The 15,908-nt window shown below is 37.3% G+C and overlaps 6 protein-coding genes across 6 annotated transcripts; 3 read left to right on the top strand and 3 right to left on the bottom strand.

Annotated features, from left to right (window-relative positions):
- Nucleotides 1–45: 45 nt before the first annotated feature.
- Nucleotides 46–2,132, bottom strand: cnp3 (CENP-C-like protein Cnp3; the record flags this gene model as incomplete). The annotated part of the gene is made up of 4 exons (XM_056179225.1): nt 46–161; nt 204–1,565; nt 1,654–1,964; nt 2,062–2,132. The coding sequence occupies 4 exons, from the start codon at nt 2,130–2,132 to the stop codon at nt 46–48; spliced, it is 1,860 nt and encodes a 619-aa protein (XP_056036551.1).
- Nucleotides 2,133–3,824: 1,692 nt separating this feature from the next.
- abp2 (may bind replication origins Abp2) lies at nt 3,825–5,402 on the top strand (the record flags this gene model as incomplete). Its single annotated transcript, XM_056179224.1, has 1 exon — nt 3,825–5,402. One exon carries the CDS (start codon nt 3,825–3,827, stop codon nt 5,400–5,402), a length of 1,578 nt encoding a protein of 525 aa, XP_056035784.1.
- Nucleotides 5,403–5,632: 230 nt separating this feature from the next.
- naa35 (NatC N-acetyltransferase complex subunit Naa35) lies at nt 5,633–7,825 on the top strand (the record flags this gene model as incomplete). Its single annotated transcript, XM_056179223.1, has 2 exons — nt 5,633–7,354; nt 7,394–7,825. 2 exons carry the CDS (start codon nt 5,633–5,635, stop codon nt 7,823–7,825), a joined length of 2,154 nt encoding a protein of 717 aa, XP_056035995.1.
- Nucleotides 7,826–7,871: 46 nt separating this feature from the next.
- prp24 (RNA-binding protein Prp24) lies at nt 7,872–11,083 on the bottom strand (the record flags this gene model as incomplete). Its single annotated transcript, XM_056179222.1, has 3 exons — nt 7,872–10,406; nt 10,458–10,723; nt 10,852–11,083. 3 exons carry the CDS (start codon nt 11,081–11,083, stop codon nt 7,872–7,874), a joined length of 3,033 nt encoding a protein of 1,010 aa, XP_056035996.1.
- A 926-nt stretch (nt 11,084–12,009) lies between these two features.
- Nucleotides 12,010–14,301, top strand: SOMG_00427 (bifunctional pseudouridylate synthase/pseudouridine kinase; the record flags this gene model as incomplete). The annotated part of the gene is made up of 3 exons (XM_056179221.1): nt 12,010–12,313; nt 12,353–13,852; nt 13,895–14,301. 3 exons carry the CDS (start codon nt 12,010–12,012, stop codon nt 14,299–14,301), a joined length of 2,211 nt encoding a protein of 736 aa, XP_056035987.1.
- A 32-nt stretch (nt 14,302–14,333) lies between these two features.
- Nucleotides 14,334–15,659, bottom strand: mug131 (UPF0300 family protein 4; the record flags this gene model as incomplete). The annotated part of the gene is made up of 1 exon (XM_056179220.1): nt 14,334–15,659. One exon carries the CDS (start codon nt 15,657–15,659, stop codon nt 14,334–14,336), a length of 1,326 nt encoding a protein of 441 aa, XP_056035988.1.
- Between the last annotated feature and the right edge of the window lie 249 nt (nt 15,660–15,908).

Below are 15,908 nucleotides of genomic sequence, written 5' to 3'. Positions count from 1 at the left end.
TAGATGATAATATATATACATTATATACAAGATTACCCCAGGAGATTATTTAACAGCTGTTTCTTTGTTATACCGTCTTTCGTCGTCCAGCGTGTCGGCTGCTTGTGTATAATATAAACGAGCAACATCATGACCGATATTTTTTATGCTATAATAATTCCCTGAAAAGTTAGCTTCAACTTGAAAAAAGGTAGAAAACTTACCTCTAGGAACAATAAATACTCCTTCCCTTCTCATTCTGAATGTTGTCGTATTAACCATAATTTCTAAGTACCCTTGTAGAATACAAAAGGACATAAGGTTATGTTTGGATGGTTTTACGGGTTTTTCTGCGCCCATAGGAAGTTCCAGGATCCCTGCCCCAAAAAAGTTTGGGTCGCTGAATAAACTCGCAAACTTAGTTTGTTGATTCCGAATTTGATATAATTTAACCGACGGCAAGGCATATCCAATTGTCCTTGCTTCTGAAACTTTCTGGTTTTTTTGGTTCCAAGACAATACCGGACAATTCACTTCTTCTTCAAACGGGGCTAGCTCATTGCCATCTTCTTCCAGTGGCACTGTAGGTGATGGCTCTTTTGTTCCTTGTTTGCGCCCTTCGGATCGAATTTTTTTCCTTTTCCTCCGTTGCGAGGCAGGATCTTCGATGCGGATGACATTTTTTACTTCAGGTAAAGCTGGAGTTTCTGTTTTATTTTTTTGAAGCTCATAAACAACGCGTTCGTTTTTCCAAAAGGCTAATGGAGCTATCCTGGTACGATTGGATCGCCGCAAACCCTCAGCAATATTTTCATGCTTTTCATTCCGAGGTTCCTCATCAGACATATCTTGCGCATCTTCTTGAACATTTTCTTTATCAGGTGAAGGTGATAAATCTTTCTTTCTTGGTCTTCCTCTTCGTCGTTTCTTCTCTTCTTGTATTCCCTTTTCGACTTTTTCTTCAATACTTGGTCTATCAATTTCCTTTTCTGCTTCAATTTTTTGTTTTCGTGGTCGCCCTCGCCTTTTCATTATTTTTTCTGTACGAGTTCCTTCAGGTTGTATATTCTCTTGATCAACTTCGGTAACTTTTTGTGAAGACCGGGGTATTTGCGAGATTGGTACATCTGAAGAATCTGATTCAGGTTGAGGTGAAGCTAAGGGAGTTGCTTCCTTGATTATATCATTGATTGTCTGGGTACGCGCCGTCTGTACTTGGGGTTTCGAAGGTGAAATTGATGGTAGCGCTTTATGTGTAGGTCGAATGCGGATTTCATCCACTTCGGAACCTTTCTTTGGAGAGTTCCAGGCTTTTGACCTTTTTAGTTCTTGAATTTGTTTGCTAACAGGTAGTTTTTCTTTGAAGGAAAACTCTGATGAAGATGGATTGCTATTCGAAGGAGCTGATTTGTTCGGAAACTCTGAACTTCTTCTAGGTTCAAAGTTGTTTTTATCGGGTGATAGCTTCATCCTTGAAAAATCTACTACTTTATTGTTTTTCTTTTGGTAGGATAGGTCAGTATGGTTATATGTAAGATCATTAGGTTCATCAAATAGGTGAGAAGAACGAGTGAGCGATTTTGAAGCTATACGGACATTAGTAAATAGTTCTCAACTTTTTTTTGTTTCCTGAGAAGCATGAACAGAACCAAAATACGAAAGCAAAGTACTTACCCATCAATGGCGCAGAAAATTCACGACTAGCTCGTAAGGCTTTAGAGTTCATCAGTAAAGGTGAAGACGGAGGTTCATTTTCTCGTTCTTGAGACAAATCAGAAAGAGGATTAACAGGTGAATCATGATTTTGTTCATTAACACCAGGAGAAACAAGCGGTGCAGTGTTTTGTGGGACAATTTCTTGATTGGATGGCTCATCTTGTTCATCTTCCAAATGAATTGACCCATCCGACAAGAAATACGCGTCCATGTCGTCAAAACCATCAGCTCCTTTTTTGACATTTTGAGGAACAGTGAATCCAGTTTTTCTATCCCATGTTAATAAACACCTCTTAATATGAACTTTAAAGAAAGGATTTCTCATAACATTGATATATATGAGAAACTTTGTTGCATTTAGCATACCTGCCCACAACGCCAATTTCAAAAAATTGGTTTTCTCTGTGTTTTACTGGGACACTGGACCCTTCATTCATTGTATTCTTTTAAATAATTACATCCGAAACGAATTTAATCGTTTATTTCATAAAAAAAAAGTGAATTGCTTAATGATTCCTCTATTTCTTATTTACGTGTAGTAGGAACGCGACTTGGGGTCTACATGATTTAGAATGGGATGGGCTACTTTCAGTACTTTTTCACTACAGATTCCTAACTATATAAAAATTAGTATATATATTTTTAATAGCCTTCATTAAGCTTGTTTAGGATTTTCTGAACATTTTGTATGTTGGATTTCGAGTACAATATATATACAGCAAAACGTAAAGATGGATTTAGAAATAAATTAATAAACTGAAGAAGAGCAACTACAAAAAATGTAAATAAGAAAACATAGCCCGTGATATAGAGATTACATGGAACGATATAAACATAGAATCGACAATTAGAACAGCAAACAGAATCTTCCACACTTTGTGTAATGGATATAATTCATTATAAAAATCTTAATTATAGATGAACTCTTGGAAATCTGTAGCTTCGTTTTGATGTGAATACAGAAAATGATTTTCGTGTTTGAAAAATAAAAAATATATTAAATCCATGCTTCCGTGTATTTCAAATTAGAATTTTAATCTGTATTTTTTCAACAAGTTTAATATGAAGAAACCGCTCTAGGATTTGTCAATACTTGTTTTCAAAACCCAATTGTTTACAATCATCGACAAGGATAACTAGCTTTACCTGTCCTCCTGCCTGTCTAAGAAAAAGAGTAATTTAAAGAAAAAATATCCAAAAAATTTACACGAATTGTAAATAAATATTGGTGAAGCATACCGATCGCAAAAAATTTGCCAAAAAAAAAGCAAAAACAAAGCAGATGCCTTCTTCGACTCTGGCCTTTACCACCAATAATATTTTATTCTTTTATTAATGTAATATCTTTATCATGAATAAAAAAAAGTTAATTACTCTAGAAGCTCACAAATATGAGACCTTGCCGAAAATATACAGAAACGAATATCTCGAAATTGATTTGAACCCCAAATATATCTTTGCCATTCCGTTCAACATAGAACAGCTACTATATTAAAATTGGTTTAAATATATAATTGTTTTTTTTTTTTTTTTTTTTCTTCAAAGTAGAAACGTAGAAACGTAAAAACTAATAACTCCTTGTTTTCTCATGGTACTTTACAAGTGACATTATACAAGTAACAAAATGCGAGTATTTTATACGTTTTGACTAGCATTTCTTTTGTTTACCATTTTCCATCCTCCTGATCCTTTTTGTATTCCTTGAATTCATAAAGGCTGACTTGGGTTTTTGCTTTGTACCATATTCAGTATAATCTTTGAGCCTAATTTTGGCGAAATTGTGATATACGAAATTTGGCTAATGAAGCTTGGCAAATAGATACATGGCTGTTTAAATTGTCTAATAAGGAAACAGACTTGAAGTATTTGTAGAAACAGGTCTCGCTGCTACTTCCATAAAGCTCTTATGTTTTCTTCAAGCATCCTGTTCCAAAAATCTTCAGCTGGTCTGCCGGGAAACAATTCAAGGTACGGATAAAGTTACAAATTCATAGATTTTATCTTTCTGAGGGGATTTCTCTTCTTATTTTCTAGAGTAATTGATCTCTGCGATTACATACTTTCTAAATCGTTTCGTTTCATAATCGGGCATTATAGCACACTTAGAAATTGTAATATACAGAAGAAATATGAATTTCTATACTCTTTTACCTTCTAAGCTCGATATCAATGCGGACAACATAACGGAAAAATTTTGCCAGTTCTGTTTATGCTGCAATCCCTGGTATGCAGGAGCCGATACAAGACAACTAGCAACCGCATTCAACTCTATTCCAAAATCCGAGGGCCAAAAGTTTGATATCTGGGTCTTGTTTCTGTTAATTCGGCAATACCATCAGAAAGTGATCAGCTCCTGGTCTAAACTGGTTGGTTTCTTGGGTGTTGAAAGAAAGGATGAGCAATCCACTCAAAAAATTCAGCAGTATGTTGTTCGTTTGAAGCGATGGATGAATCAAATGCATGTGGACGCCTTCTTTGATTATCTTCTGAGCCGACCCAATGCATATTATTTAGAAATTCCGGAAAGCCAACCTCAATTACGATGTAATGTTAATATAAATGATGACTTGGTTATTAAAGCGTTGCGTGTTGGTGTGGTTTCTCACCATAGCAATTCGATCAATGTACTGCACGCTTCAGGTTCTCCGTCCCACTGGATGCCTTCGGCGGATCACAATTTAGAAACCGATGGCCAAAGCCTGGGATTCGTTCATGATGATACTGACAATTGCCCGACTCCTCATTCGCTTTTAATGCCTACCTCACAAAACATGGCGGTGGATCCCGTCGAACATAATCGAAACCATCCTTCAAATATTCCCAGTTCGTCACTTCAGCAAAGTACGAATGTATTTGATTCATCAAATGAAGCAGCACAACTGCCAAGGGCGACAACTCATTCCAGCAGACATGAAAACTCTTTCCGCGATTCAGAATCAGTATCCGTTGCCGACTCAATAGACCCCACCAACAGTTGGCAGCAATGGCCAGACGAGTTGCGAAACGTTGCTTCTCCAAAAGAAAGCGACACCCTAAGTGACTCTTGGTCTCGGTCTGCAAATGTTGATGCTGATAATCTTGAGCAAGAAAGAGGGCTTCCACGAAAACGAGGGCGTCCTCCAGGCGCTAGGAACAAATTAAAACAATTGCAATCCGAAGTATCAATTCCAGTAAACATAGATACCAACTGGTACGAACGGTTTGACAAATTAATGCATGCTCAAAATACTATGCTACGGGCTGCATTCTCACACGCAGCTCATTTACCAACGGAAAAGGTTAATTACTTACTCAATAGCTATACAGATGAAATTTCTACTTACATACCCACATGTGTTCCATCCTCAAGGGTTAACAGCATGAGGAACATTTCTCATACTATGCTAGCTCTCGTTTCCTCACAGCTTGAAATTATTGAAGCTAATAATGATAGACTTATATGGTCTGTTCACCAGGGACCCCTTAGTGCGACCGTATGCCATACTTTCAACGCCGAAAAAGCTCCAAATTTACAAGCCTTGGTAGAGCCTACTATCTTAAAAGATGCTGCCACTCAAAGGACAAACTCTGCTGTAAATACATTAGGATCCCTGGATTCGGTATCAACATTGAAGCTGGAAATCGCAAAATTGAATGCCGAGTTACGCCAAAAAAACAATGAAATCGAAAACCTGAAACGGAAAGTTATGAATGCTATTTTTAATTAGATCCTTCCTTTATTTTTTGTAATCCGTATACCTCTAATGAAATCTGGAAGTCCTTACAATATTACCGTTTTTTGTTTGGTATTTATCTAGATTTGATTCTATCAACTAGCTATTATTTTAAAAATGAATCTTACATTATAAATTTAACTACTTGCTTTTCGGTGTACACAACGAAGAACACCTTAATCTACTGAAACTCATCAGCTACTACAACACTTCGTAGTTAATTGATGGAAGGACGTTCCATTGAAATTATGCCTGATTTTAGTTTTTCTTCTTTATTTTATGGTGGGGATACTCAAAATCAGTTCTTAAGAGCTCCTGCTGGTCAGGATAATGACAAATATGCTGACAAAGATGGATATATGGACTGTACCTCCAGTTATTTCAACGCTGTTCATACTTTAAAAGAAGAGGAACTTGTTTATCATCCTAGTTTTACCTTACTGGATTCTATCAGTGCATTCGAGATCATGGATCCGAAAATGGATAGTGGAATCGATTACTCTGAAAAGAATGTTGATGTCGCTAAAGCTCTTAATCCTGTTGAAACTCTTGTAATAATGGACGGTATCTTTACAGCTGAAAGTGATTGGCATTATGGTATTCCAATGTCAGAAAGTATACTCTGCAGTAAGCATGTTTTTGATATCTGCAAAACTCCCACCTCCAGAGTTAAGGATATGGGATTTTCCAGAAAAAAGTTAGATACATTAACAGATCTAGTCCTCTTTCCATACGTCCTGGGGGTTATTAAAAGTTGTGATTATGTGCGAAGAGAATTTTTGACTGGTAATATGTATGACGAGGAAGATATGAGCTCCTTTTCCTATCAACTATCCCTTCTAGAAACTTATCCTGTCGAAAAAATTTATGACCTTTTGTCTGAAGGGATTCAGTATCTCGATAGCGAAATCAGGAAGGACTCTAGTACTCGTGACTTATTCATGAATATTCGGACGCGACTTCAACTGCGCGTTTCGATTTTACACGTCTATGAAAGAAATTCTATAAAAGATATTTATGAAAATTTAGAAAATATAAGTCACTATGTTCCCGAATCACTGAATGAGTCACAACTGGTTGCGGAGACTGTTCGGGAAAATACTATGAAGCAATTCTGGGATAGTCGAATACAAGCACAGCTTATTGTCACTGCTCCTCCTCGTCATGTTCCTTCTTGTAATGTAATGGATGCATACAAACGATTACAGTACTTTGCTAATGACATGAAAATTACTCTACGAACTCAGTCGCCAACCTCCCCAATTTCTATCTTGTCATTTTGCATCGATACTACACATTCAAATAGAGTGTCTGAACCATATGTCCGTTCATCATTGCAAACATTTCTTTTGGCTAGTGGTAGCGTCTGTATGATTTACAACCCTATAACTTTCTTTTTGTCTTGCGTCCATCAATTTTCTTGCCTTCCCTCTTCATTTTATGACCCTGAATCCATGTGCCTAGTGTCCGGACATTTAAATATAGAAATTCAGTCCGAGCTTGAGAGCTTTGTGAGTCATTTTGCTGGCTTTCTATTAGATCTTTTGAGGATTACCACACATAACCCATGCCGATTTCGCCGAAATTTAATCAACTTACTTCCCGACTGCGTAATAGGCCACTTACAAGCAAACAGTATAGACGGAAAGTTAGGTGCACTCGCTTCGCTGGACGAAGCCATGATCGGTAAATTCTCTGATTTTGCTCTTCACCTAAAATTCGTTATTGTGGAGTTAATCCTCACCACCTCTTTTGAGCAAGACCTTCATAAACCTCATGAATGGCCGTATTTATTTTCTTACTTAAATTCGGTTTTTGAAATGCACTTACAACATCTTCAACAAGTTATAAGCCGAGCAAAGCCTGGCGAATTCAATTACAATTATATAAGCTACTTGATAGATGAACTGGAAGCAAAAAAGAGCGTTTATTTTGGATATTTTTTTGTAAGTTCTAATTTTAATTGACTTGAAACTAACAAACAGTTATCATTGACGTTATTGAAATATGGAATTTTCTCCTGTCCGTCATTCTTTAAGGAAGAGAAAGTAATCTTATCCCACTTCAAAGCTCACTACAATCCGTTTGCAAACCTAAGCGAAATGAAATTGATATCCTTGTCTCGATTGCATATAAATATTGAATACCATCAGTCTTTACCAAAAGAAAGACTTTTGGAAGGAACATTACAATCTTTTGAAGAATCGAAGAAATCCTTATTAAAGGTACTGAAATTACCGATGGAGAGTTGTCAACATGATTTATCCTATGATTTACAAACAAACTATCTAAAAGGTTTAATGTGTTGCTGTATAGCAAATATCGCTACGCTGCAAGATCTTCATCAAAATTCGCAAAAGAAAGCTAAAATTGTTAACACTTATGGTAAAACTCTGCCAAACTTAGTTATGCATTAGCACCATAGACTTTATAAATAACAATATCACTTAGCAGTGTTTAGCTTCACGTGCCTTTAAATAGAAATCGTCGAAAATCATCATTGGTCTTAGGAGGATCAATCTGCATAGTGTCGTCTTCGTCATTCTTTGACTCTTTTTGAGTGTCAGCTTGATTTGCTGAATTCTGGAATTTTTGAATGCCTAATCTAGCGCCAGCCTTCCGTGGACGTAGTTTAGGGACGAATGTTTGGTTATATTCCGGACTGTTATGCATCATTTCGTTCACCGTTGTTACGTGTAATTCTCGACCACTCAATTTCATACCCTCCACGGCAAGTGCCGCTTTACCAGCATTATGTATGTCAACGTATTCAACAATTGCACCTTCGTGCTCAGGATGTAGAACGACTCTAAAAATTTCTCCATGTGGCTCGAATACCGACCTCAATCTTGCTTCATTGACCGTTTGATCGACGTTAACTATTCCTAGGCTTTTACTATGAACCTGATTAAGTGACATCGGTGGACTAGTACTATCGGTTGCATCCTTATTAAGCATTTTAGTAAACGCTGGTCGCTTATCTTTAGTAGATTTTTCTTTGCTGATAGCTTTCTTGGGCTGGGAAATTACAACGTTCAAAACTCTCTTTCCTAGGACCTTTCCGGCAGCATTTAAAGCATTCTCGGCTTCGGAACTAGAAGACATGATCACATAGCCGAACCCCATGTGGCCTTTTGTGGAAGCTTTTGAAGGTAATCGAACACTTTCAACGGTGCCATAGTTTAGGAAAAACTCAAGGACTTGACTTTCATTAACACTAAAGTCGACGTTGGTCAAATAAAGCTCTCTTTTTTCGTACACAGCCCCACTTCTAGCTCCGCTTTTGTTGGGGTCTGAAATAAAAACCTTCAACTCGTAACGATTTTCGAACACTTTTGAGTGTAATTGTAATGCATGGTAGGCTTCTTCCGGTGTGCTCATTTGAATATAGCAGAAACGCCGGTTTGTGTCGTATTTTAAACTTGGAAACCGAATTTGTACAACACGGCCGTACTTCGTGAAAAGATCCGTCATTTTATTTTCATCGAACGTAGGCGGAAAATTTGTAACATAAAGGGTGGTATCAACATGAACTTGAACAGAAATTTCATGTCCTTTGATCTGTTTGATATCTTTAGTCTTAGCAGCAAGAACCTCACTGGTTTCGGAAAACTCAACCTGTGCTAACTTTTTCCCATCTTTGTCATCATAGATAAATATCTGTAAAATCTTGCCGCAGTCTCTAAAAAATTGCTGCAAATCCTTCTCGCTAATATCATCTGGAAGATTACTAACTAAAATAGTGAATTCTTCTCTGTTCCGATGTTTTTCTGGTAATCTTGATTTTTTCAACAAACTTTCGTCATCCTCAGGCTTCCGCTTCTTGGCACGATCAGGTGAACTAACTGCCTTTTCTTGAACTTCCGTTGAGAATGTCAGTTCTTGGTTTTGTAAATGAGAAGTAAGGCTCCTCTTGACATATAAACTTTTCGCTTGCGTAAAATCATAGAACTGAGAAATTGAGGTAAAACAATCATGATTAAGTGTTACAACCGATTCATAAAATTGAAACAATAGCATGGGATTGTCGAGATCCTTATACAGACCTTTTCTCAAAGTGTCAATGGCTAGCTCTGGGTTGTATCGTAATGTAGCTGCATATCTAAGAATCCAAAACTTTGCGCTCTTATGGAAATCTTTCTGAAGTCTAATCCAACTAGCTTCGACACTCTCATAATCATTTAGAGAAATAAGTAAATTAATTTTGGCACTTTCTATCCGCATATTATGATCTCGAAGCCCGGGAAAATGATGGTGCATGAAGTTCTCGATGGCTTCAATCTCATTTTTGATATAAAGCGTAGGGTCTAGTTCATTAGAGGAAATATATATACAAAGTTTAAGATATTCAGAGAAAAAGGCACAGTATTCATCAAATCCAGAAAACAAATCCATCTGTAAACATGTTTCTTTCTCTTGGTGAATTGCACTATTAGACAATCCAGCAACAATCATGTATAGAAGCTTTATGGCCCATAATTTCCCTACAAAAGGGCAATTTCGAACAGAACGCTCTGCAATAGCATAAGCCTGAGGAGGAAAGTCAGGTTTGCTCACCCAAGCCAAGTACTCAAGCCATAGATCACCTACAAGAGGGTAGAAGCTTATAGCTCTTTCATAAAGTGTAGCAACATATTGATGAATAGAGGTGCTTCGTCTAGATTCAGAATTAAGGAGGTCCATGTAGCATTCTAAGGAATGATTAGAAGCACTCAATTGCAATTCGTTATCATATATTTTCTTATGTTTCGACAGGTTCGTCTCATATATTTTATTCGTGTTCGACATAATGACTTCGTATTCTTCTTGTGACCAATTTTTGGTAACGAAAGACGAAAATGATGAGAATGTTTCCTCGATCTGACTGTGGGGTATTTCTAATCTTTCAATATAAAATTCGTACATTCTATCTCGCAACGTTATTGTTTGGCCGGATTCAAATAGGTTTTCACCAGTTTCTTCAAGAAACTCCAAAAATTGTTCCCAAATTTTTTGGCTCTAGATAAAAACGACATTAGCAAAATGACCAAAGTCCATCTTCTCACTTACCTGATTAAAATGGTATTTGCATATTTCATATGCTCTCTTAAATAAGGTGTAGACATCTTGCAGAGAAACCACGTCTTGCAGCTCGGCATTTTCAGAAGAAAATGTGCTTGGGTCGACGAGTGTTAATAAAAACTCTAAATATAGTTGCCAAAGACGAATCGAAAGATAGTCTGTCACTGCACTTTCAAACAAACCGACAATTCGTTCGTAGTCTTCTAGGGTATTGCACACTGCCTTTTCGTCTTCCAAGTATTCAATCCATATATCTAAACATAAGTGATTAGTGAATGGCTTCGATCATTTCCAGGATTGAACGGAGAGTGTTCCTGTAACAAGATCACAAAAAAGTAAGACTCAGAACACCAACTGGTACGTTCACATTTATCCAACTTACCTTCTGAGAGAGGAAATAGGCTTTGAAATCGTTTTCTTGCGGCATGCAAATCATCTTTTAGTCCATGTTGTTTGAGTTCTTCTACGAGTTTCACGTGCCCTTCATAGTTGTAAGGATGTTGAAGTGTGAATTCGAGTAATTCAGAAACAAGGGAAGGTTTCGATTCTGAAACCATCGCTGTATCCATTTCCATGTTTGAATCTCCATGCTCCAAGTTCCCTGATGTATTCATCCTGTTTCACCAAATTTGGTTCACTTGGTGTTTGGTCTGAGGTAAGTAAGAACGAAGAGCTATAGATGAATGAACAATAATGAATCGAAACAGGCTAATTTATGTTACAGCTAGCCTTTGGTTTATCTCTTCGTCTCTTCACTAGTTAAAGATTCAAGTGGATGGAGACGTTCATAATTGTCCTCAGAAAGGTGACCGATGCTTCAAGGTAAGGTATGTATGCCTTTGTTGTTCCTGCAAAAATCTGTTTCTTCCTTAAAGCATATGCAAAGAAATTATTCTAAATGAAATGAAATTCGGACATCTCAAAAGATTTCTCTCGTGAGACTCAAAGCCTGTTTATTTACATCTTCTACATCATTTTGAAAGAAACAAAAAGAAATTAGAAAAAATAAGTATTTGCTTAAATGGAATGGCAACAACAAGAAAACCAAATGAAAATAGCTGTGAATGAAAAGTGGTACAAATGTTGTTTTTCTACATCTGCTTTCTGTGAGAGTCGTCAATCCTAGAAGTCTCTATGAGTATCTGATTTATTCAAGTAACTATTTTATGCTTTTTCATTGAACGCTATGGACATGGGAGATTCCTTCCATTTTCGGCCATAGACGGACTCTGATGAATCCGTCGTTTTACTTCAAAAATGGCCAGCTTCATTTTTTAAAAGTTTTAGTTGATCTCTATTTTTGATTCTAAAACATTTTGTTTTCTTCTTTTGTGCAGGCCTAATTTATCAATGATCCATTATCTTGCTCTTTACTTTACTTTACTCAGTGCATAACTGGTACATTAGAGTATCCTTTCGATTCTCTCCTTAGCAAAGTTGTCTGTTTGAATAAAACGGGAAACAAGCTCATAATTTTAGTAAATTCCTAACTACCATAATTCTGTTTCGTAAGAGGATTCAAAGTTCAAGTGCTTGACATATGCAGAATTGCACCGGACAATTTAGGTCCTTTTTTAAAAGCGGATTACACTATGGTCTTAGTAGAAGCCGAGGTCTTGGATTCAGGTTGCCAAGGTCCAATTTTTCATCGTTGACATATTCGAAGGAAGTATCGAATGCTCTCTCAAATGGACTTCCTTTAGTTGCTTTAGAATCCACCATTATCACACATGGAATGCCCTATCCTGAGAACCAGAAGATGGCATTGGAAGTCGAAAATGCTGTTAGGAAGTCTGGCGCTGTGCCCGCTACAATTGCCATAATTGACGGAAAGTGTACAATAGGTATGTGATTTTGCTTTCATACTTTCTTACATAATGAAGGTTTGGAAGAATTAGAATTGCAACGTTTGGCCAAGATTGGTCCACTTGCTCGAAAAGTATCTCGTAGAGATCTGAGCTATATTACGTCTCAGAAGCTGAATGGCGGAACCACAGTTGCTTCAACCATGATTTTAGCTGAAAAGGCTGGCATTGATGTTTTTGCAACTGGTGGAATCGGCGGAGTTCACAGAGGTGCTGAAACTACAATGGACATCTCGGCAGATTTGATCGAGTTAGGACGCACCAGAGTGGGTGTTGTGTGTGCTGGCGTTAAAAGCATTTTGGATATTGGCAAAACGCTAGAAGTATTAGAAACACAAGGTGTTCCCGTAGTAACTCTTGGACCCAAAAATTCCTCCTTTCCTGCTTTTTTTTCTCGAGAATCTTCTTTCAAAAGTCCAATGTGTCTGGAATCTCCCGAAGAAGTTGCGGCTTTGCTTTACCAAAACATGAAACTTAATCTACAGTGTGGTACCCTTATTGCAGTTCCTACTCCAAAAAAATGCTCTATAAGCTATCCAGAAATGGAATCCTTCATCGATTTATCTTTAAGGAAATGCGAAGAACAAAGGATTTTTGGAAAAGACGTTACTCCCTTTCTTCTTGGCCAACTGTTCCACTTGACCAAAGGAAAGAGTTTAAGCACGAATATCGACTTAGTCTTAAACAATGCAAGAAATGCCGCTTCTATTTCTTCATCCTTGGTTTCACATAAGCAGAAAAGTTCTTTTGTCCCCCAATATAAATCAAACACAGCTTGTTTGGGGCCTTTTTCGAAAAACGCCGCTTTGTTTTCGCCTGAGACAAGGGAAAGTTTAGGATCCAAAAACCCGAAGGTGATCGCAATTGGTAGTGTATCAGTTGATTCGGTACTTACACTCGAAGGTGAACATTCTTCCGAACTATTGGGTACTTCATATCCTTGTCGTACAGTGCAAAGTTTTGGCGGAGTAGCCCATAATATTGCAATGGCTTCTTCGTTGATGGGAGTTCCTACCAAACTGATTAGCTGCATAGGTAGTGACTCAGTACCTACGACAGCCATTCAAAGTTATCTTGGTAAATCTGAAATACAGTATAAGTTAATTGAGAAACAAGACTTCTCGTCTTGTTCATATACTGCAGTCAATAATCGTCAAGGAAGTCTCCTTCTAGCAGGTGCTGACATGTCAATTATGGAACAATTGGCTTATAAAGATCTTGAAAAAGCTCTCGATGATTCGGATTATATTTGTTTTGATGGAAATATTTCTTCGTCCCTGATGCATGATATTGCACTTCATAAAAGAGGCGGTCAAAAAATTATATTCGAACCGACCAGTGGTCCTAAATGCGTAAAGATAATGGATACGTTTGAAAACTCTTCCATCGATTATATCACACCAAATCTGTATGAGTTGAATATATTATTTGAAGCTATAAAGCAGCGAGGTTTATGTGATATGGACAAATGGTGGGCAACTATTAATTCATATGGAATAACTTCTTCTTTTTATACACGTATGTTACAAGTAGTCGTTGACTATTTACTAATTGTTATAGAGATTGAAAGATTGTCAAAAGCAGCTGACTTCAAAGACCTGACAGAGAATGGAATTCTACAAAAGTGTCTACATATACTTCCATTTGTTAAAAATATAATTGTTAAATTGGGTTCTAAAGGAACGTTATTGGTAAGCTCCGATGAAGTTAAGGGGCTTTCAATAAATTCGAGCAGTCTTTGTACGCCTGGCAAGGTACTCATAAAGTATTACCCTGCCCCGAGTGTAATTAAAAATTGCGTTAACGCAAGTGGTACAGGAGATACATTTGTTGGAGTTCTGACTGCATTAATATCTCGAAATAAGGGAATGGACGACGCGATAAACATTGCTCAAAAAGCAGCGGGTATGAGCTTACAAAGTAACGCATCAGTTAGCGAAGAAATCAAATGCCTTGTGAATGAATAACCCGGTGGTATAACGGTTGAAAAGATGCTCTCCTAACAACTACCGGGAGTGACGTTTTCCGGCTCAAATGGATTCATGGTTTTAGCTTCTTTTCCTCGTTTGATGTTGTTAATATCAAGATAAGAGACTTCCGTTTTTGAAACATTGATGTTGTCCCTATTCTTGCACGAAGTACCACAAAGAGCAGCTTCTGCATTAAAGATTTCATACATGTAATTAATAATTTCCTCAATGTTTGAAGTGTTTATGTTTTCATCTTCTTTCGAATAATACAACAAAGAAGGAGGAATGGACTCATCGTAAAGCTTGATTTTACAATTCAAATAGGCATGAATTGGGAATATAGAGGCCTTCTTTCGCAACGCGAGTCCTAGCGCTAACCATGCATATTCAATGGGAGTTTGACAGTTTGAAGCCACTTCTCTTATGCGGTCATCTCTACTTTTCATGGCGTTGCTGACGATAGGTTGGATGTGTATATTACAGTGAAGATGCTCGTTGGAAACACAAACCCAGTCAGGATTGTTATAAACGGAGAAGATTTCATCCGGATGGATCATGATAAACCTTGGGTGTGTAAGTTTGTATCGTGCGGCTTCGACATGCAAGTCCGTATATCCATAGCTGCCTTTCATCTTTTGGAGGTAATTTTTAATAGTCTCCCATATTGCGTCCTTAAGCCTAGGAGAGTATAGGTCATAGAGCATAACGTGATGAAGCAGAACAGACAAAGGCACATTAGGACCATTTAAAATTTTGATAAATTGCTCGAAAGCCTCTGGAAAGTTTTTCTCGGCTAGTCTCATACTCTTTTTTGCATTTTCGTTATCAATCTCAATTGATATAGGAGCTTGGGATTCTGACATAAAAAAATCTGCATACTGTGCATGCAGAAAAGGAGTGCGTGATGTGCCGTACAGAATACTGAAGAATCCTTTCTCGAATGGAACTTTGATTCTTCTTGTTTCTTCTTTTTTCTGAGTAATAGAACCTTTCTCCTCTGCAAATTGTTGCGTTGTAGGTAGATTGCTCAATCTTAAAAGCGTGTCTGCATGCGGCATGCTGAGCGAGTAATCAAGACTCAGTGCCTCCACTGAAGTATTGAAGCTGTTTGATGTCAGAGAGTCATTGTAAACATTGGACGATTCGAAACCCAATTCGTTATGCTCATTGGGCATTTCTTGATTGTATATGTATTCAGAGTCACTATCAATATATTCAGAGCCCGTGGAACAAGCCATACAGAGCTGTTTGAGATGCTGAAATGTTTTTCGAAGAAAACTGGGATCCTCATCAGTTTCAGCTGCTGACTGAGAGAAATTATCCATTGGGGTATTACTCCTTGCTTGCTGATTCATATGAATTTTACAGGGCGGAGCTATAAAAAATTTTGTGGATTATAATGGTTAATTCGTAAAAACTAATTGACAAGGAATTGGTTCTATTTTGAATACAACACTCAGTCACTTGTATGTAACGAGTAAACAAAACAAATAATCAAAACAAACAATCAACCCTTATGACCTAAACCATGTAAGTAATTACCAAAACATAATAAAAGTACAAAATAATTTTTTCGTAATATGCTTAAGGCATTTGGCTAGAGA

The sequence above is a fragment of the Schizosaccharomyces osmophilus genome, chromosome 1, assembly GCF_027921745.1.
Source record: "Schizosaccharomyces osmophilus chromosome 1, complete sequence".
In the NCBI taxonomy this organism is placed as follows: Eukaryota; Fungi; Ascomycota; class Schizosaccharomycetes; order Schizosaccharomycetales; family Schizosaccharomycetaceae; genus Schizosaccharomyces; species Schizosaccharomyces osmophilus.
The sequence above is the reverse complement of the archived record's forward strand: the minus strand, read 5'-3'. Positions and strand labels throughout refer to the sequence as shown.